The 21,772-nt window shown below is 45.2% G+C and overlaps 1 protein-coding gene across 3 annotated transcripts in view; it reads left to right on the forward strand.

Moving 5' to 3' along the window:
- Positions 1-1,104: 1,104 nt before the first annotated feature.
- Positions 1,105-21,772, forward strand: part of LOC117712470 (integrin alpha-M) — a 49,156-nt gene continuing 28,488 nt past the window's right edge. For 2 of the 3 annotated variants that reach the window (XM_034508275.2, XM_034508284.2), the window contains exons 1-8: positions 4,512-4,656; positions 6,579-6,684; positions 10,944-11,047; positions 12,600-12,670; positions 12,802-12,919; positions 19,253-19,383; positions 19,741-19,886; positions 21,069-21,222. In XM_034508275.2, the coding sequence (XP_034364166.2) occupies positions 4,584-4,656; positions 6,579-6,684; positions 10,944-11,047; positions 12,600-12,670; positions 12,802-12,919; positions 19,253-19,383; positions 19,741-19,886; positions 21,069-21,222 (903 nt within the window). In that variant the 5' untranslated portion in view covers positions 4,512-4,583. Of the gene's footprint in view, positions 1,148-1,544; positions 1,609-4,511; positions 4,657-6,578; positions 6,685-10,943; positions 11,048-12,599; positions 12,671-12,801; positions 12,920-19,252; positions 19,384-19,740; positions 19,887-21,068; positions 21,223-21,772 lie in introns of those variants that run through there. The other variant, XM_076911236.1, reaches the window with a different exon arrangement.

Below are 21,772 nucleotides of genomic sequence, written 5' to 3' on the forward strand. Positions count from 1 at the left end.
CTGGAACTGGGATTACAGATGACTGTGAATGCTGGCAATTGAACCCAGGTCCTCTGCAAGAGCAATAAATGCTCTTAACTGCTGAGCCATCTCCCCAGGCTCTGTGATGGTGGGTTTTAAACATCAACTTGGCACAACCTAGAGGTCCCTGCTCAGAAAGCCTCAGCTGAGGGAGTGTTTCATCAGGCTGGCCTGTGGGTAAGTGTGGTGAGTATCTTGATTGCTAACTGATGTGCAACCAGCCCTTTGTGAGCAGTGCCAATCTTTTCCCCAGCAGGGCTCTGAACTGTGTAAGTGTGAAGAATCCAGCAAGCAGGCAGCCTGGCACCTTTGTCTCTCTCTGCCCTTGATTGGGGGTGATGTGGCAGCTGCTGGAGTTCTTGCCTTGGCTTCCCTGAAATGATGGACCGCCACCTGGAATTTTAGAGTCACTTTTGGTCATGGTGTTTTGTCATAGCCACTAGAACAGTGGCTGTTGAGGAAAACCCTGGATTGAAGAGCTGTTCTGAGACTTGACCTAGATCTTTCCAGGCAGCAGACCCTTAGCCTCTGCTTACACAAGAAGAGGCTTTGATTCTGTGTTAGAATAGCCCCTTGCAGTGGTCAGAATGTGAAGGATTTTATCAAAATAAACCCATTTTATCTATTAAGATACTCTCTGATATGGCTTAGATATGAAATGGTCCATACCCTTCCCTCAGCCACCAGTTCACGTGTTGAATGGTTGGTTCCTACTTTGTGGCCTATTTTGGGGGGGGGTCTGGAAACTAGGAAGTGGGCCTGTTTGGCACTCCTTCATGTTAGACAGGGCTGTCTAGAGGAACAGAACTGAGAGAGAGAGAGAGAGAGAGAGAGAGAGAGAGAGAGAGAGAGAGAGAGAGAGAGAGAGGAGACACACGTTCGCTAAAGGGGATTCACTAGAATGGCTTTTATTATAGGGCCTGGGTAGTCTGAAAACAGCTGTGAGGCCAAGAACCTGGTAGTTTCTCAGTCCATGAGCCTGAATGACTCAGCAGTTTCAATCTGCAACTGAAGACCTGGAAGGCTGATAGAGAATTTATGGTCCTCAGTCCATGTTGGAGGGTCAAAGAAGCTGGAGTCTGATGCCAGTGAAGGACAGCAGCAGCAGATACAGGCACATCTACTGGTAAGATGTGAAGGCAGGTGGGCAAGCAATGCTATCTCCCCTCCAACCCTTTATGTCTGGGACACCCACTGGAAGGGCTGCCCACCCTGACGGCGCAGTCTTTTCTGGAAATTCCCTCAGAGATCCACCTAGAGTTGTCTGCACCTAGAGTTAGTTGACTGCATCAAGTTGACAGTCAGCGTTCACCATTAAGCTGGGGTGGGTCTTTGAAGCTTGTATTTGGTCTCTAGTCCCTTCCTCATTCTGCTGTTTGTTGTGAAGTGAAGACTGTTCTCTGCCACACACTCCAGCTGCCATGATGTTTAATCTTACCAGGATCCAGAAACATTGAGCGAAGTAACTAACAGTGGACTTTGGAACCTCTGAAACAGTGAATAAACAAATATTTCCTCTCCAGGCTGTTTCTGATGGTGTTTGTGCATGAAGAAGGACTGACAGAGACACACCTTCACATTCACCAGGTAGCTTCTTACTTGGGTCCTGGGCTTGTTCCTTTTCCTCAGCCCTTAGCTCATAATAGAGCTACTTTTCTCAGTTTAAGTCAGCTACAGTTTATTTTTCTGATTATAAAGGTTCTCTCTCTCTCTCTCTCTCTCTCTCTCTCTCTCTCTCTCTGCTTGTCTGTCTAAAAACTATAAGTGCAAGCCAGGCTTGATGACTATAGGTATAATCCTAGCACTTGGAAGGCTGAAGCAGGAGGATGATGAGTTTGAGGCCAATATAGGCTGTTGTAATCATCCACCTGCAAAAAATTCCAATAATTTTAATTTTTTTTGAGATAGGGTTTCACTATGTAGCTCTGACTGACTGGAATCTTCTATGTAGACCTGGCTGGTTTTGAACTCCTAAAGATCAACCTACCTCTGCCTTCCAAGTGCTGGTGCCCACTCTTGGCTCATAACCCTAATAGTTTGCCTGTGTAGAGGCAAAAGAAAATCTCTCGCCATGGCAGATGAAGAGTGGTCACAGATCTTTGGGCACAGAATTAAGAAGCAGGCTGTGTTGTTCACCTTGAACAGGGAGAATTTCTGTAGCTACTTGGTGAGTAGAATCTGGTGGATGTCTTGCCCCTGAAATCCAGCATTGTTCTTGGAGAAGCCCAAGCCACACACAGAGGTGCTGCAGTTCACAGCTGCAACCTTAGTCTAGTCTCCAGCCAGCACTGATGCTCAGCTGTGTGAATGACCCACCTTGGAAGGTCGGCCCGAGAGAGGTTGGCTAGCTCCAGCATCAGTCATGATCTGACTGCAACCACATTAGATACTTAGGTGGGAACTGTGAGCTAGGAACTGAAGAGCAATAATAATAGTAACAACCCACCACAACAATAATAACCCTCTACAACAGTGACAACCCACCACAACAATAATAACCCTCTACAACAGTGACAACCCACCACAACAATAATAACCCTCTACAACAGTGACAACCCACCACAACAATAATAACCCTCTACAACAGTGACAACCCACCACAACAACAATAACCCTCTACAACAGTGACAACCCACCACAACAATAATAACTCTCTACAACAGTGACAACCCACCACAACAATAATAACCCTCTACAACAGTGACAACCCACCACAACAATAACCCTCTACAACAGTGACAACCCACCACAACAATAATAACCCTCTACAACAGTGACAACCCACCACAACAATAATAACCCTCTACAACAGTGACAACCCACCACAACAATAATAACCCTTTACAACAGTGACAACTCACCACAACAATAATAACCCTCTACAACAGTAACAACCCACCACAACAACAATAACCCTCTACAACAGTAACAACTCACCACAACAATAGCCCACTACAAAAATAACAACCCTTACAACAATAAACCCAGCACAACAGTAACAACCCAACCACAATACAGCACTGTGCTAAGCTGTTAAATTTTGGAGTGGCTTACAATGACGTAACTGATAACTGCCTTGTGTGTGTAATTTATCTTGGAGATGAGAATATTAATATTTATTCATTTATGTTTTTTGTTTTTGAAACATTTATTCTTTGAAAACTTTATACATTCACACAATGTATTTTGATCATATCCATCTACTACTACCACCACCTCTTCCAGCTCCCCTAGAGCTCTCTATCTGTCACCCACTGTGCTGGCCAGTTTTAGGTCAGCTTGACACAAGCTAGAGACATCTGAGAAAAGGAAACCTCTATTGAGAAAATGTCTCCATAAGACCTGGCTGTAAGGCATTTTCTTAATTGGTGATTGATGGGGGAGGGTCCAGCACATTGTGGGTGGTGCCATCCTGGACCTGCAGTCCTGGGTTCTATAAGAAATCAGGTTTGCCGGGCGGTGGTGGCGCACACCTTTAATCCCAGCACTTGGGAGGCAGAGACAGGCGGATTTCTGAGTTTGAGGCCAGCCTGGTCTACAGAGTGAGTTCCAGGACAGCCCGGGCTACACAGAGAAACCCTGTCTCGAAAAACCAAAAAAAAAAAAAAAAAAAAAAAAAAAAAAAAAAAAAAAAAAAAAAAAAAAAAAAAAAGAAAAGAAAAGAAATCAAGTTTATCAAACAATGAGGAGCAAGCCAGAAATCAGCATCCCTCCATGGCCTCTGCATCAGCTGCTGCCTCCAGGTTTCTACCCAATTTGAGTTCCTGTCCTGACAAATAAACACTTTGTTCTCCAAGTTGATTTTGGTTACGGTATTTCATCATATAATAATGTCAAGTTCTGTTTTCAAAATACTTTCATGAAATATACAGAAGACCAAACTATGTCTTGGATGTGACTGTGGTTAGCAGCTGATGGTTTCTTTACTCTTTGGGTGTATGTGACGGTATACCATGTCAGAGGATAGCTCGAAGGAGTTGGTTCTTTTCTTAAACCATATAGATCCTGGGGATTGAACTCAGGTGGTCAGTGCTTAATGGCAAGCACCTTTGCCAGCTGAGTCACCTGGCTGACCAACTCGGGTATTTTTTTTGAAGAGATTTGTCATATCGTATGTATGTGGGTGTTTCCCCTGCAAGCACGTCTGTGCATCATGTGTATAAGTGCCAAAGGGAGCATCAGATCCCCTGGGACTAGAATTATAGACAGTCTTGAGCTTCCGTGTGGGTACCTGGAACAAGATGTGGGTCCCCTGGGAGACCACCCTGGTCCTAAACACCAAGCCTATTACCTATCTTTTTTTTTCCCCTATAATATTTGACCTATCCCAGAGGTAAATGAGTTTCAAATGGCACCTTTGGGTGGTAACCTTGATGGTCTGGGCCAGGAAACAGGGTGGCAAGGGAGAGCAGCTAGGATGTCGCAGAGGAAGGCTACACAGGGCTGGATGCTTGTAGAGCCTCCGCCCTCTTTCTTTGAATGGCCCATAGCTCTTGCCTCTTCCTTCTCTATTTTTACTTCTCTCAGCCTTGGTGGCTTCCTCAAAGTGTCTGTGGTTCCTGATGCACCACAGTCCACACATCTCCAGGGTTTTGTTCCTTTCAGTCATGACTCTTAAAGTTCTTCTGGTAACAGGTATGTCGGGGTCTTGGGGGGGGATCCTCAGGGTGGGGAGAAGGGGTTAGGAGGTCCTCAGAATGGGGAGAAGGGGATCTTTTGGGTCTATGAGTGGAGAGGAAGGCCATAGGGAAGAGTAGGTGGGGAGAGGCAAAGGGCTTTAGGGAATGTGGATACCAAGGACTGAACTCAGTCAGTTGGTACTTAATGCCAAATACCTTTACCAACTGAGCCACCTTGCTGGACCAACTCTTGTCCATTTCTTTTAAATAGAAAGTCTTATGTGTGTGGGTGTTTTACCTGGATGCAGGTCTATACATCAGATGTGTGCAGGGCCAATGGAAGTCAGAAGGGGGCATCAAAAGAGGAGGGGGCTCTTCTGGATCTGTGAGTGCAGAGAAAGGTCAGGGAATAGGGAGGAGCTAGGTGGGGAGAGGCAAAGGGCTTTAGGGAAGGATAAAGGATTCCGAGAGAAAAAGCAGAGGTAGACGAGAGGAATGGTTAGGGGTGCATGGATGAAGGACTACACCCATCGACCCTGAGAGGTTGTTCGTCACAGACGAGGTTACCAAGGTCCAGAGAGGTAAAGGAGCGGCCCCAGGGAGCACAGCGGTTGATTTCCTCCTGTGTTCTGCACACCACTTCTACTTAGCCTTATGATCTAATTATCAAGAACCCAGTGTGGATGTTTGTTGAATGACTGATAATCAAAAAAACTGGTGTGTTTCCTTTCATGTCTATTTTTGTAGGGAGTGAGTCAAAAAGGGAAGGAACTACTTGAAACTTGCATAGGAAGGGAAATTTCTAACTGAGGCCTTTGTTGTGTAAACCATTGTGGTTGTGACAGTGGGGGAAGAGGCCATTGTGGGCTTAGAGAGGGACTGGCCATACCCCATCATAGGCACTTAGAGGCCCTTGAGCCTGAGTCAGCACATTCGGCCTGTGAGTTAAATGTAGTTCCTTGTCTTAAAAGACGAACATCTATCATCCATCAATGATAGAGGATACTAACTTTACTCTCAGTTAAGTGAAATGTCACTCCTTAAGAATCTCATTCATCTCATGGGTAAACCTGTATCACAAAAATTGTGATAACTGGCTACAGCTTGAAATTCCTTGGTGAAAACTTGGTAGATAGAGGTGAGGCCTGGGGTTTGCCTAGTGCATACAAAGCTCTCAATTTGATCCTTAGAACCAGATAAACTGGACATGGTGGTGCACACCTGGAGTCCCTGCACTGGGGCTGGGGTGTGGAGGCAGGAGAATCAGGAGGTTAAGATGATCTTTAGTTACACAAGGAGTTCAGAACGAGCCTAGGATGTGTGAGACCCTGTCTTGAAAAACTTTTCTTCAAGCTGGGTATGATGGCGCACACCTTTTATCCAAGCACTGGGGAGGTAGAGGCAGGTGGGTCTCTAGGAGTTTGAGGGCAGCCTGGTCTACAGAAATAGTTCCAGGAGAGCCAAAGCTACACAAAGAAACCTTGTCTGGAAACAACAACAACAAGAACAACAACACCTTTTCCTCTATGGTCTTACCATGCAGTCCAGCTGGTCTGGAACTTTGTGACTTTTGCCTCTGCATCCCCAGTGCTGGGTTCTGCTTAACCAGCTGGTCTTCTATGGAAAAAGTGAATGGATTGTGGTGTGGTGGCCCACCCCTGCATCCTCAGCATTTGGGAGGTAGAATGGAAGCCAGGAAGATCAGGATGTCTATCTAGGTTATCCACAGTTACACTGTAGTGCTCCAGGCCAGGCTGGGATATATACAGTCCTGTCTCAAAAACATAACAGACAGATCCCACACTATGTGGACCCTGCCCTGGGCTGTCAGAGCTTTGGTGAGTGTGGACAGGAATGGTCACGGGTAGAAATGTGTGGTGTTCTCTTAACTGTATTGGTTCCTTTGCTTTGACTCTTATTTCCCTGTTATCTTTCCAGTCCTAGCCTTGTGTCATGGCTTCAATCTGGACACTGAAAATCCTATGACCTTCCAAGAGAATGCAAGAGGCTTTGGGCAGAGTGTGGTCCAGGTTGGCGGAACCAGGTAAAGTCCTCAGGGGAAGCCCATTGTCTCCACAAAGTCCTCAGGGTAAGCCTGTTGTCTCCAGGCTTCTCCATAAGTTAGGGTAAAGAAGAGTTTCCTTATTGATGTTTCTTTTCTTTTCCTTTTCTTTGATGGGGATGGAATCCAAGGCTTGCAGATGCTCTACCATGGAGTCTACCACCTTACCCTCATGACTGATTTTTGTTTTTGAATCAGTAGTGAGGTTCCAGGGGTTCAAATTCACAAAATCCAAGAAAAGTTGAGAGCAAAAGGTTTTTCTTACTTCCCTTCCCAGGGGATCCTGACAATTGGCTTCTTATGGTTCTTCAGGAGAGATTTTTATCTGTCTTTATTACCTCCTAACTGCTGCCTACCTCTCCACCCTCAATGTATATATAGCATGAGTTTTGTTCAAGTTATGGCCTACTTTCAGGTTCTGAAAATAAATTTTATCAAACACAATTTGCTACTCAGAATAAAGATAAGTGATAAGGGGTACAGTCTACAAAGCCTAAAACTCTTTCCTTTAGAGAAATATTAGCTGGGATTCACCATGGAGACATCTTTTCAGAGTGAAGACGTGTTGGTGTCTGCAGTTACAGAGGCTGTGAATAAGCAGTAGCACTGTCATGTCTAGAAAACACTGGCTCACTGCCATCATCCACTCACTGCTTCTGGCTCTCACAATCTCCACTTCCTGTTCTGTAATGATCCCTGAGCCTTGAGAGGAAGTGTAGTATAGCTGTCTCATTTAGAGCTGAGCACTCCCAGTCTCTTATTCTGTATGTATGGACCAGTTGGGAGTCTCTGCACATCATCCTCTACTTAAAAAGAAGCCTCTCTCATGAGGATTGAGAGATGCTCTAAGGGTGTAATGTTCAGTACTTAGAAAGAAGTTTAGTGCTCTGTCCACTTAATAGACTAATAGTAGTAGGTTCTCCTTTCAGGCCTATGACTACCAAGCTGCAGGAATCTTGACCCAATTAACAGTACTAATCGTGATTTTTGTCTTGTGGACTAGACCTTTAATGCCAGTAGAAAGAGGCTGTTACTCCTCATCTTAGTTTTCTATTGCTCTGATAAGAACACTGTGACCTAAGGCAAATCCAAAAGGTTTATTTGGATTGCAAATCCTGGGTCACAGTCCACTAAGGAAAGGTAAGGCAGGAATCTGCAGACAGGAACTTGGAAGTAGGAACTGAAGCAGAAGCCCTGTAGGAACACTGCTTATTGGCTTGCTTAGCTTACCTTCTTATGGGACCCAAAGCCACCTGCTCAGGGCAGGGTACTGTGAGTTCACAGGACTCTCACATTAAACACTAATCAAGAAAATTCTCTTAGAGACCAATGTGGTGGAGGCAACTCCTTTACTGAGAGCATCCTTTCCCATGTGTGTAGGTTTGTGTCAAGATGACAAACACTAACAAGCACACTCCCATAATATTCATGCCACTGCTACACCAGTATACTTCCCGTATGAATGTAGATAACTGAACCTGGGTCCCCTGGAAAATCAGCCAGTGATCTTAACTGCTGAGTTATCTCTCTAGTACCACCACCACCACCACCACCACCATCATTATCATCATCATCATATATGTTGAATAGAAAAAAAAGGAGTGGCCAGAGGGATCTGGTATCTCTAACTTCCATGAACACTAAACTCTCATGCATACATGCCTACACAGAGATACACACATACACACATACAATTAAAAAGAAATCCTAGTCTGGTGTGATGGCATATACCTTTGATCCTTGTACTCAGGATTCAGAGACAGGCACATCTATGTGAGTTTGAGGCCAGTCTGGTCTACATAATGAGTTCCAGGATGGCTGGAGTGATATAGTGAGACCCTGAGTCAAAAAATAAGAGAGAGACAAAGTATTTGATCACATTGTGAACCCCAAGATTGTGTTATTTACAGAAAAACTGTTTCTAGTTGTGGTGTGGCTCAGCCCTTAGCACACACCTTTATTCCCTCTGTCTGGAACACAGACATGCCCTTAGTACACACCTTTAATCTCAAACAGTGAAGGTAAAGTTAGTTTGTAGAAAGAAGCAGCCATGTTTGAAAGTGATGTCTAATTGAGTGGCAGACAAAGTGATGAGTCAGAGAAAGATTTGACAGAACAGGATATGCTCAACTCTCTTGAGAAGAGAGAGGAAAGGGAAGCTACTTAAGAAAGGAGTACAGAGGCCGGGCGGTGGTGGCGCACGCCTTTAATCCCAGCACTTGGGAGGCAGAGGCAGGTGGATTTCTGAGTTCGAGGCTAGCCTGGTCTACCGAGTGAGTTCTAGGACAGCCGAGGCTATACAGAGAAACCCTATCTCGAAAAAACAAAAACAAAAACAAAAACAAAAAAAAACAAAACAAACAAAAAAAAAAGAAGGGAGTACAGAGATTGGAGAGGGGAGAGAGAGAGAGATGTTAAAGAAAGAGAGGGTGATAGTGTCATGATAGGATGGTGAGAGAGAGGGCCCAGAGGAAAGCTGTGAGAAATCATGGGAGCCAAAGAAAAATGTTTGGCTTTTGTTTTAGTTAGGGTTTCCATTGCTGCGAAGAGGCACCATGACCAAGGCAACTCTTATAAGGGGCAACATTTAATTGGGACTGGCTTACAAGTTCAGAGGATCAGTCCATTATCATCATGGCAGGAAGCATGGCAGCATCCAGGCAGGCATGGTGCTGGAGAAGGAACTGAGAGTTCTCCATTTTGATTTGAAGGGAGTCAAGAGAAAACTGTCTCCCAGGTAGCTAGGAGGAGGGTCTCAAAGCCCACTTCACAGTGACACACTTCCTCCAGCAAGGCCACACTTCCTAATAGTGCCACTCCCTGGGCTAGACATATTCAAACAACTACAACTTTTACATCTTTTCAGGAGATGATAGAAAGTTCTGCACCGCATGATTTAGTGTGGGGTGGTGCATGTGATGAGCAGAACAGGGTACCAGGTACTAGGTAGGACATAAATTAGTTGCAAGACCACATGCCTTCTTCCCTCTGTCCTAGGGAGCGAGCTTCAGGGGGATGTGTCCTGATTTCTTTAGACTGTGAGATCTGGCCTTCTAAGAGTGATCAGGTACAGGCCCATGATTTAATAGTGTAAGCATGTACAGTATGTGTGTATGTATGTATGTGTGTGTATGTGCATGTGTGTGCATGTGTGTGTATGAGCATGTGTGTGTGTGAGACTGCACACATATGGAGGTCAGAACGACTGGAAGTCAGTCCTCTCCTTCCATTATGGGCCCTAGGGATTACACTCAGGTCATCACGCTGGTGTGGCAAGTACCTTTACCCATTGGAGCCATCTCACTGGCCCGTTTTCTCTTTTTATGGGAAGTATTTGTTTCGTAACCTTTTCTGCAGAGATATGAACAAATATACGTACCCTCCAGACCAGACAACAACAGCATACTGAGGAATGATTCTATGCAGGTCTAGCTCTGTGAGCCAATGACTTTAGATGGTATAGCTTCCGTAGCATAGACAAGCAGTTACCCACAGGAGCATGCACAGCTTACAAAAGAATCTTTCTCTCTGGCAACCATCAGCAGCCTTTGAGCTCCTCCCTCCCTGCCAGATGGAACACTAATGGGATCCATCTCTTTCTGGTCTCTTCTGGATACTAACAGCTGCTGGGAGTTCGAGAAGACAAGGAACATTCTTGCTACATAGCGATTGCCTTTTCTGTTGATGCTTTTTTTCTTATCTACTTCCTGTCCCCGCCCACTCCCCCCTCTGTTCCTCCTGCTTCCTGGTTTGCAGGAACCGACAGACCAGAGAAGGTCATCTGGGGTGTAAGCTGCAAGCCTTTCCTTCCCACTTTGTCATTTATCTTTTGAGTCTGCTTTTAATTATTTTTCATTTTTTATACATTTAGTTAAAACAGTTATGTGGTTGAAATATTAATTTTTTATTGTCTGGGAATTTCATATGTGTGCGTAATGTGTTTTGAGCAAACCTACCTCTTAACCCTGCTTTCCTATCCTTCCCTGTCACCCCACCCCTTTCCTGTCCTAACTTTACAAGACTTTTTCTTAAAGCCAGTTTTTAAATCCTCTCAGAGTTTGTGTCATTCTTAGAAAGGGCTTTCCCATTCTAGGATTACATTTTTTTTTTCATTTTTTTCTTTGATAATTCTTCCTCCTAGTTATGGGAGTTAAGGAACCTTATTTCCCTCTGGAAAGTAGAGAGAATTAAGGCCTCCTTCCCCTACATTCAGAGCATCCTTTATTACTCCCTCTCTACAGAGTGGTTGTTGCAGCCCCCCAAGAGGCAAAGGCTGTTAACCAGACAGGTGTTCTCTACCAATGTGACTACAGCACAAACCGGTGTAACCCCATCCCCCTGCAAGGTGAGTCTTATCTCTCCCTCTGGCTCCTGAATGGAGTCTTCCTGTGAATACCCCTGGTTTGTCAAACATTCCTGTATCCTGTGTGTCTTTGGTGGGGCAGGGAACACCTGGCTCCCTAGCCTCTGGCTTGTCTACAGACCTCTCAGGAAAACTTGCTATGCCCCCTTTCACAGTCTAGCCTCTGTCTCCCAGGCTGAAGCCACTCTTTTGCTAGAACAAATAACATTTCAGCATTTTGTATGTGTGTGTGCATGTGCCTGCAGGTGCATGTGCCCAGTGTGCAGCTGGTGGAGGCCGTGGCCACCATCAGTGCTGTTCCTGACCGTACCCTACCTTCCTTATTTTGAGACAGGAGCTCATTGATGTAGCTTGGCTGTCTGGGCAGAAATTTTCTCTTTTTTTGAAAAAAAAATTTTTTTGTTATGAGTGTTTGCCTCCATGTATGTCTATGTACCATATACATGTCTGGTGCCCAGGGAGGCCACAAGAGAGTGTCAGGGTCCCTGGAACTGAAGTTACAGACAGTTATGAGCCACTATGTAGGAGCTAGGAAACCCAGGTCCTAGAAGAACAGACAGTGTCCTTAGTTGCTGAGCCATCTGGCCAGTGAATTTCAGGGGTGCTTCTGTCTGTTTCTCTAGCACTGGGGTTATGGTTGAGCGTGGGCACACCCTCTTTATTACATGGGTTCTGGGGACCCAAACTCAGGTCCTCATGCCTTCATGGCAGTAACTGTCCTGACTGAGCTGGCCATCTCTCCTGTTCCAGACAGACACAAGTAGCATATAAGGGGATTATTTCCCTTCCCCTCCCCACTCTTCCTTTCTTTTTCTGTACCCCCAACAAGGTCTCTTGTACCCAAGCTGGCCACAAACTTGCTATGTAGCTGGCAATGGCCTTGAACTTCTGATCTTCCTGCTCTACTCCCAAGTGCTGGCACCACACGTGGCCTTACACTTTATGCATGGTAGGCTACACTCTACCAACAGGGCCACACCCACTTCTGATATTGCATTTCATTATGACAGTTTCTTTTTCATCCTTTAGATTTTTTTTTTTTTTTGAGACAGGGTCTTACTGTGTAGCCCTGGCTGACCTGGAACTTTCTATGTAGACTAGGTTGGCCTACAGTGATTTTCTTGCCTCTTCCTCCTAGCTACTGGGATTAAAGGTATTCCTCATCATGCTTGGCTGACATTTTGATACACCTGTACAATTATTTCAATCCTTCCATCCTCTTTACCTTCTCCAACCTCCCCTGCCACTTCCTGCTGGCCCCTACTCCAAATAGTCCCCCACACTTTAAAGCTTGTCTTACTTAATTCCCTCTGCTTCTATGCAAGTGACATAACTTCATTCTTCTTTGTGGCTGGATAGGACTCCATTGTGTAGACTGCATTTTATTTATCTAGTCATCTATGGACTGGCCTCTGTGCTTGGCTCTTGTGAAGAAGACAGTGAACATGGACGTGTACCCCTGCCATGTCCCTGCCTGACTGCTTCACAACTCCTCTAACCCCAAGGATCATTGTGCATACGTCTGTCTTCTCAGTACCTCCAGAGGCTGTGAATATGTCCTTGGGCCTGACCCTGGCTGCTAACACCATCCCTCCGCAGCTGCTGGTGAGTTGCCCTCGATCAGAAGAGGGTCTTGAGGGGAGAGATGGAAGAGCTGGGCTGGAAGTCTTGTGGAGGGGCTGCTCCGGAAGGACAGGAGGCAGGGGCATCCCTTTGACTCCTGCTCTGTCCCTCAGGCCTGTGGCCCCACGGTGCACCAAAACTGCAAGGAGAACACCTATGTGAATGGATTGTGCTACTTATTCGACTCCAACCTGCTGAAGCCGCCCCAGCAGTTCCCAGAGGCTCTCAGAGGTAGGTCCCTTAGGATGGGCTGAGACGGTGACTGCTCATGGTATAGAGGTACATTGGGGGTCTGGGTACAGGGAGATTAGAAACCCTAGGTCTCTTGGAGAAAAATTAAGGTAGTAACTTCATTACCCCTCACTTCTGGGAGGAGGAGATCAAGCCACTTGGCTTTACAGACGTCCCAATCATTGTCTTTGGAGCAATTGCTGGGGTCTCCCAAGCATCGTCTTTGGTGTCGTTGATGGGGTTGACCCTGCTCGATGCTCTAATGTCTTCCCACCTGTTCTACCTCAGTCATCATGCTTTGGAGCTTCCCACTGCCTCTCTTCTCCAAGGATCTTTCCAAGATATCCTCAGAGCCCTTACACTGGGAATGTTTTTCTCAAATCCCAGCTCATAATCCATTACTAACATTCTGGATTAAATATCATCTATTTTGAGTCATTCACAGTGGTACTTCCTTGTGATGGCAGCATCAGGACACCGAGGCAGGAGTAGCATGGGTTTGAGGCTAGTCTGGGCTACATGGCAGGACTCTGTCTGAAAAAAATAAGAAATAAAATAAACATAAAGTCGCTGTGCGAAGCGGTCTTTCCTCTGCTCTGCAGCCTTCTAATCATCACACTATCAGCCATGACACTCTTGTTTGACATCTCACATGGACCTAGCTACTTTGTGGTTGTTGCTGTTATCTTCTGCTTTCCTCTGTGAACAAGTATACTGCCAGGCACATTTTGTATGTCCTGTGTCTACTGCTACCTAACAAATCCAGTGATTTAAAACTGTGAACATTTACCATCTCAAATTTTCTGTAAGTCAAGAATTTTGGCATAGCTTAGACTTTACTTCTGAATCTCTCAGGAGATTGAAGTGAATTTGTTTAGCCAGGGATTCCGCCTCATTTGAAGTCTTGACTGGGGCCAGGCCCTGCTCCAAGCTCATGTCTGAGCCTGTGGAACTGGTGAGCTCTCTGTTTCTCATAGGCTGTAGGCTGGGAAATCTCCCCTCGTCATTTGCCTCATGGTTACTTCATGCATCAGCTGGATCATGTCAGAGTGAAGGAGAAGTCGGGTGTGACTGGAGGGGTGATAGGAAGGCAGGGATGCGGAGAGGTGTAGCCAGCATTTGCTACTGTGTGGGTTCTTCTCTCTCCAGCCTTTTCCACCTTTTTTCTTTCACCCTTTCAACCCCATAATACTAGATAAGAGAGAAAAGGACAGAGATCCCTGAGTAAAGCCAGGAGTTGAAAATGGAGCAACATTGTTCTCAAACTCTTTCCTGCTCATCAGGGTGTGGAGCTCTTGGGGCAAGTTTGATCTTCTCCATCAGGATATCGAAATTCTTCTTCTTAACAAACCACGGGCAACAACAACAACCAATCAACAACTAGTGAACAACCCATCTACAACCCCCAACCAGCCATCTATTGGGGTCCTAGCATTTATATACCCTCTGAAAAATTCCCAGAATTCCAAACGTCACACAATTGCAGAAACTATCTGCAGCTGGCAAAAACCATGCCTCTGCTTGAGCGCAAGGCGAATCATAGTTGCTGGTGTGAATAATCTGAAGCAGCCCTGTATCCCACACCTGGAATTAAAACAAAAGCATTCTTATCTGTGTTTTTTTTTTTAAAGAAACCAAAATTCTTACTATAGAGAGATAGATGAATAGATGGGGGCAGAGATGAAGGGTGGGTTGGGGAGGAAGGGTAGGAGAGAGGGAGGGACAGAGAGAGAGAGAGAGAGAGAGAGAGAGAGAGAGAGAGAGAGAAAGAGAGAGAGAGAGAGGAGGGGCAGGGAGAGACATAACAATTGTTATCAGGCTATTTCAGAATTAACATCTCATTACCTCTGCTATATTCTAATCCTTTGGAGTAAGTTAAAAAAATCCAGCTCAGCTAGGTATAGTGGCCTGTACCTGTGATCCTAACACAGGAGAAGGAGAAGGAGAAGAAGGATCAGGTGTTCAAGGACATCTTCAGGTACATAGAGGAGGGAGACTGCCATAGTTACTGTTCTATTGCTGTGAAGAGACACCATGACCAAGGCAACTGTTTGTTTGCTTTTAGTGTTTGTTGTATTCTTAGTCTCCATTAACTTAACAACTATCCTAAGATTTCTTTTCTTCCCTGGAGTCTCTTGGATGTTCATTCTCTAGGGATCTCTCTAGAGCCAGCTTTAGTGGCTTCTTCTTCTTCTTTTTTTAAATGGTGGTAAGTTTTTCTTTTTTCTTCAACAATGACAGACAGTTTTACTGAGTATATCAGCCTGGGTTAGTTGCTGTGGTTTTTCAGAACTTCATATGCATTCATTATTCTAAGCCCTTCTGGATTTCAGTATTCCCAACTGAAATTAAATTAAATGAGATGAAATTAAAAATCAGCTGTTGTTTTGATGGGCCCACCTTTGAATGCAGCTAACCTTTCTTGCATGTTTTCTGTACACTTCTTTTGTTTTATATATTTAGTGGTTTTCACTGTCATATGATGTGTGGAGTTTCCTTAATGGTCACGCCTGCATGGTGTTCTGTCTGCCTCTTGTACCTGAGTAGGCATCTCTTTACCTGGAGTGGGAATTTTTTTTTTTTAATGATTTTATTAAAACTGTATTTCTATGCCTCTGGAATAGAACTTTTCTTTTCTTATGTTCATAATTGTAGATTTTGTCTTTTTATGGTGTTTTAACGATTTCATGTATTCCATCCATATGTTTTTAAAAAAATTATCACTCTTTTTGACTGAATAATCCAATTATACTACTTTTTCTTTTTAAAACATTTATTTATTTATTTATTTATTTATTTATTTATGGTATGCATGCTCTGTGTGCATGTGCCCCTGCATGCCAGGAGAGAGCATTAAATCTCTTTATAGATGGTTGTGAGCCACCAATGTGGTTGTTGAGAATTGAACTCAGGACCTCTGAAAGAGCAGCCAGTGCTTAACCACTGAGTCATCTCTCCAGCCCCTCACTACTTTTTCTTCAGGCCTTGGTGTTGGGAACCGCACTAGCCCCATGTTCGGGTGGCCAAAAATGTCGCGGCCCGAGCAAAATGTTGAGGCCCGGGCTGCCCCGAGTTTGGTGGCCACTATGTCCCGGCCCAAGCTGCCGCTCCAGTCTGAGGGTCGGAGTTCAGCAAGAGAGAGAGTGAGGATGGACTCGAAGAATGGAGACCAGACAGAATGTGTTTCAATCCCGTTTATTCTTCAGTCTCTCTTCCTAGTCCAAGTCCCAAGTCTAGCTGTACCCTCTAAAGAGTCTCCCTAAAGAGTATATCTAAAGAGTCTGATTCTGTACCGTCTGCCTCTGCCTTTTATATCTCTCACTTCTAAGCCATGCCTTTTGGTCACACCTTTAATCATGCCCTTAGGTCTTGTCTCTAAATCTGATCTCTACACTTCTAAGTCACACTCTTAAGTCACACACCTTTAATCTCACACACCTTTAATCTCACACACCCAAGGTATCTAAACCAAGATTATCAGAGTGTGCTCAGCTGTTGTAGGCTATTGTAATCCAAGTCACATGTCAGGGTATATGGCTCAAGATGGCTGCAAAGCTGATAGCCGCTTTCTGCTAAAGTCGGCCCCCAACACCTTGGTACTCTGTGAAGAACAATTCCTGTTGAGAGGGGCTTTCTACTGAGAGTTTGTTTTTTTCTCATGGAAGTTTTTTTTCTATCATCATCTGTTTGTTTTTTACTTAGCATTGCTTTTTTGGACTCTATTTCCATCCGTAGAACTGGCTTTCTTAATTCATTCAACTATTTGTGCTCTTTTTTTAACTCATTCAGGAGTTTATTCATGTTGTCTTTAAAATCCATGAACATATTTATCATCATTTTTTCAAATTTGTTGATAGTTTCATCAAAATGACTCTCATAGGAGGCCACTACAATTTAGCTGGTAATTTGGGTGGGGATACTCTGTCTTGGCTTTTCATGTCTCGATTGTGCTATTGTGTCGGGATAGCCACAGTTGTTTCATTGGCTGACTCTTCCTGGAGCACACGGATTGACTGTTTGGACTGGTGCATGCACCATGGTGTTTCTCCTGGTTATCAGGTCTTGAATTTTAGTTGTGGTGAGACTTAGTACTAATTTGTGGGTGGATCAGCTAGGTTGACTCTTTCTTGGCTACAGGGAGAATGGCTTTCAACTTTTCACGGTGTGGTGGGGGTTGACTTTTGACCTCATGAGCTCATGGGTTCAAGTTCATGTGTGCTAGTGAGCTGGGTGCTGGGTGCATGGTGTCACATGGATCTGACTTCAGGAGTCTGGGTGTGCACCGTGTGAAGGTCAGGGTATTATAGATGGCAGCAGCAGGCTTTCATGCAGCTTCTGACCTCAGGATTTGGTTTGTACAGTCAGAGTGTCACAGGTAGGAGCAAGATTTCATGTGACCTCTGGTCTTAGGAGTCAGAACCCATGTAGTTTGCAGGCCTCAGAGTACTGGTGTTACCAGACTCAGCTTGTGCCCCAACAAGCTGGGTTCATCTATCTTTCTGTCTTCAATGAGCTAACTGAAAGAGCTGAATTAATAGTGAAAAGTAGAAAGAGAAAGGTTACTCAGTGTGGTCACATGAGGAAAGAGAGGCAAAGGCAGTGACTCTCTTCCCAGTCTGTCTTGGGGGAAGAGTCCCTAAAATAGAATGCATGAGGTTAACCCTCTGAAATTGCAAGCAAGCATCCAGTTTAAAGGCTTTCTTTTATAAACTGACTTGGCCGTGATGTCCCCTCACAGCAATACAGTACTGTACGTACTCCATAGTAACCTGACCCCAGAGAATGTGTTGGACTTAGATGGATACCCACTAAACACCAGGGGTGGGACAGCACCATGAGTATTTGTTGGGAACCGCACTAGCCCCACGTTCGGGCAGCCAAAAATGTTGCGGCCCGAGCAAAATGTTGAGGCCCGGGCTGCCCTGAGTTTGGTGGCCACTGTATCCCGGTCCAAGCTGCCACTCCCGTCCGCAGGTCGGGGTTCAGCAAGAGAGGGAGAGTGAGGCTGGACTCGAAGAATGGAGACCAGACAGAATGTGTTTCAATCCCGTTTATTCTTCAGTCTCTCTTCCTCTCTCCAAGTCCCAAGTCCTAAGTTCCTAGTCCCTAGTTCCTAGTGCCTCCAAGTTCCAAGTTTCTTCTTCCAAGTGCCAAATGCCTAATGTTTAATAACTAACTCCAAGTTGCTCTCTCTAACCTAATTCCTAGTTCCAAGTTGTACTCTCTGAAGTGTCTGCTTCTCTGTCTCCTCTGTCTGATTCTCTACCGTCTGCCTCTGCCTTTTATATGTCTCACTTCTAAGCCATGCCTTTTGGTCACACCTATAATCATGCCCTTAGGTCTTGTCTCTAAATCTGATCTCTAGGTCACTCTTAAGTCACACACCTTCAATCTCACACACCTTTAATCTCACACACCCAAGGTATCTAAAACAAGATTATCAGAGTGTGCTCAGCTGTTGTAGGCTATTGTAATCCAAGTCTCATGTCAGGGTATATGGCTCAAGATGGCTGCAAAGCTGATAGCCGCTTTTCTGCTAAAAGTCGGCCCCCAACAAGTATTCATTCCTGGACCAGGACATGCATTAGCCGTGCTTATGGATCCAGGATGTGATGGTGCTGTGGGGCAGATGCAGTGTTGGCTTTTCTGGGGGAGCGTAGCCATGTGGGTTCCAGGCAGCTCCCTCAGCTGGGCTTAGTGTCTGTGAGGGCTGCAGAGATCCCCATTGGTGATCTGCAGATATCTAAGGTGGTGAGAGATGTTGGTACTCTCTTCCTGTCATAGGGAGGAGCCTCTATTGGTTCAGCACTGATCTTGGCTTTGGCAACCAAGTATAGAACCTGGATTTTAGTGTTCTCTAGGGTCACCTCTACTCCCTTGATACACTCTGGCACCCACCCTAGTTACTTTCATCCAAATGCAGTTGATTTTAGTTATGCTGCCTACCATCTTGCTGATGTGCAAGATATCTGTCCATATTTTATTTTCTTTCATGCAAAATCAGGATTCTTTTTTTTACCCCCCCCAATTGTCCAGCAGAGAGCTGACATTCAAAGATGACATTTCTCTCTCTTTCTTTCTTTCTCTCTCTCTCTTTCTCTCTTTCTTTTTTTTTTTTGTTTTTGTTTTTTTGTTTTTTTTCAAGATAGGGTTTCTCTGTGTAGCCCTGGCTGTCCTGGAACTCACTCTGTAGACCAGGCTGGCCTTGAACTCAGAAATCTGCCTGCCTCTGCCTCCCAAGTGCTGGGAATAAAGGAGTGCGCCACCACTGCCCGGCTAAGATGAAATTTCTAATGACTTAACTAATATGTATTCTTTTTCTGTCTTGCCCAGGATGTCCTCAGCAGGAGAGTGACATTGCCTTCTTGATTGATGGCTCTGGTAGCATCAGCAACAGTGACTTTCAGAAGATGAAGGAGTTTGTCTCAACTGTGATGGACCAGTTAAAAAAGTCTAAAACCTTGGTGAGGGCTGGTGGGTAGCCCTACATAAGGCTGACAAATTCATGACAACCAGGCTGCCACTGTTCTTGAGTGATAAAAAAGTGGGACTTGGTAAATTATAGACGATTGATTGTGTTACCTCGCCCCGCTTTTTTTCTGCTGTACCCGTTACAGTTTCAGCAATATTTTGGCTCCTGTCACATAGGTGGCCCTGACTCACTGACTGACTGATTGATAGGGGTTGTCCTAGGGAATGAACCCCGCATGACACTCTTGCTAAGCTCTAGTACTGATATAAAGATGTGTACAGCCCTTGCTGGCGGTGGGGGTGGGGTATGGATGCATTCTGTGGTGTAATGGCATTTGCTTTGTCCTTAGTTCTCTTTGATGCAGTACTCTGATGACTTCCGGACTCACTTCACCTTCAATGATTTCAAGAGAAACCCTAACCCAAAATCACATGTGAGACCCATAAGGCAGCTGAACGGAAGGACAAAAACTGCCACAGGGATCCGTAAAGTAGTGTGAGTCCCTTCACCTTTGCCTTTAGAGGGAGGGGATGCAGCTTTTAATTTGATGGCAAAGGATCAGAAGAGTTGTTTAGACAGGGATGGGGTGAAATATTTTCCAGAGGGCAAAACTATTTGAGGACTGTTCATGTAAACACAGGTTGCAGTTAAAATTAACCGTTAAAAGAGGCAGCAAAAACACGGCTGGGAAGGTGGACTGAGCCTGCTCTGGGCTCTGGGCCAAGTGCTTGCCTAAGGAGTGTGAGGCCCTGGGAGCAATCCTCAACAGTGTAAGGAAAAGAAAAACCAAGCCAAAACAACAAAAAGACAAAATAAAAGGAGGCTGAATTCAAGCCACCAACCAACCTTATGTTCAGTGTGAATCCGCTGAAAGTTTGATGCCTCTGTCTGTGTACAGAGGTGAATGTGGGGTTGGGCAAGAGTGTAAGACAATGAGGGTCTGGCTAACAAAGTTAATAGAGTCCGTGCAATGGAAACACAAAGACATGGGTCCAGCTCCAGAACCCATGTGGAAAAGCCAGACACAGTGGCAATTCACTTGTAATCCTGATGCCAGGGAGGCTCAATGCCCAGGGATGGTATCCCAGCATAATAACTGAGCTCCAGGCCAGTGAGAGACCCTGACGGATAGATAGCTGCTGAGGTATCCAGCACCCTGCCTGCTCCTTTTCTCCCTTTCTCCTTCTCCTTCCACTCCTCCTCCTCTTCTTCCTCTTCCTCCTCCTCCTTCCTTCTCTCTCTCTCTCTCTCTCTCTCTCTCTCTCTCACACACACACACACACACACACACACACACACACACACAAGTGTAGGAAAATGAGCTAGAAAGTTTGTACAGTACTGTGAATGAGATTTGGTTATGGACGAAGGAATCTATTTCTATTTCTTTACATTCCACCCCTCCCCCCCCCCATATATAACAGTAACAAGGAACCTGCATATGGTGGTACATAACTGTAATTCAGGAGATAGAGGCAGGGGGATCACCAATTTGAGGCCCAGCAAGACTTTGTGTTCAAAACATAAAAAACAACACCAAACCAATCAAACTCAGAGTAGAGAACCATACCTAGGCAGCCAGGCTCAGCATCTGTGCTTCTGACTGTTGCTGTCTCATGTCGGATGCTAGCAATCTCTCTGCCCATTCATGTATCTGTCATTCTCTTCTCTGCACAGGAGAGAACTGTTTCAGAAAACCAGTGGGGCCCGGGAGAATGCTGCGAAGATCCTAGTCGTCATCACAGATGGAGAAAAGTTTGGGGATTCCTTGAATTATGAGGATGTCATTCCCGAGGCAGAGGCAGCAGGCATCATTCGCTACGTAATTGGGGTAGGAAATACATATATTGGGCTTGGTACTTCTGTGGAGATTGGAGATCTTTTACTGATGTGTTCTGTCTTCAATATGCAAATTTTGGTAAAATTAAAGGGAGGCAGGGGCCATTTCTGGGCTGTATACACGGCTGCCACATATCCATGCCACAATACACGGCTGCCATATATCCATCCATGCCACAACTATGCTGTATGTGTGACAAATGACTCAAAATCCATTAGCTGGGGGGGAGGCACAGATCTGCTGAGCTTGCCTTTGCTCTCCCCACTTCTGGTTGATTTATGCTTGTCTGCTGGGAAGATGGCCTTGCTGGGAACAAGGTGGGTAACTTGGCTCTACTGCTCCCTGGGTCTCATTCTCCATGGTCTCACCTGAGGATGCTCTCATGATGGAGGTAGAGGAGAGGAGAGAGGGAGTAGATACCGAGGGCATTGGTTTTTTTTTTTTTTTTTTTTTTTTTTTTTTGCCAGCTTCTATTTGCATCACATTCAGTAACAATTGAGGGCTGAAGCAGAGACAGTGAGTGGAGCAGGATATTCCACCA

The sequence above is a fragment of the Arvicanthis niloticus genome, chromosome 1 (genome assembly GCF_011762505.2).
Source record: "Arvicanthis niloticus isolate mArvNil1 chromosome 1, mArvNil1.pat.X, whole genome shotgun sequence".
In the NCBI taxonomy this organism is placed as follows: Eukaryota; Metazoa; Chordata; class Mammalia; order Rodentia; family Muridae; genus Arvicanthis; species Arvicanthis niloticus.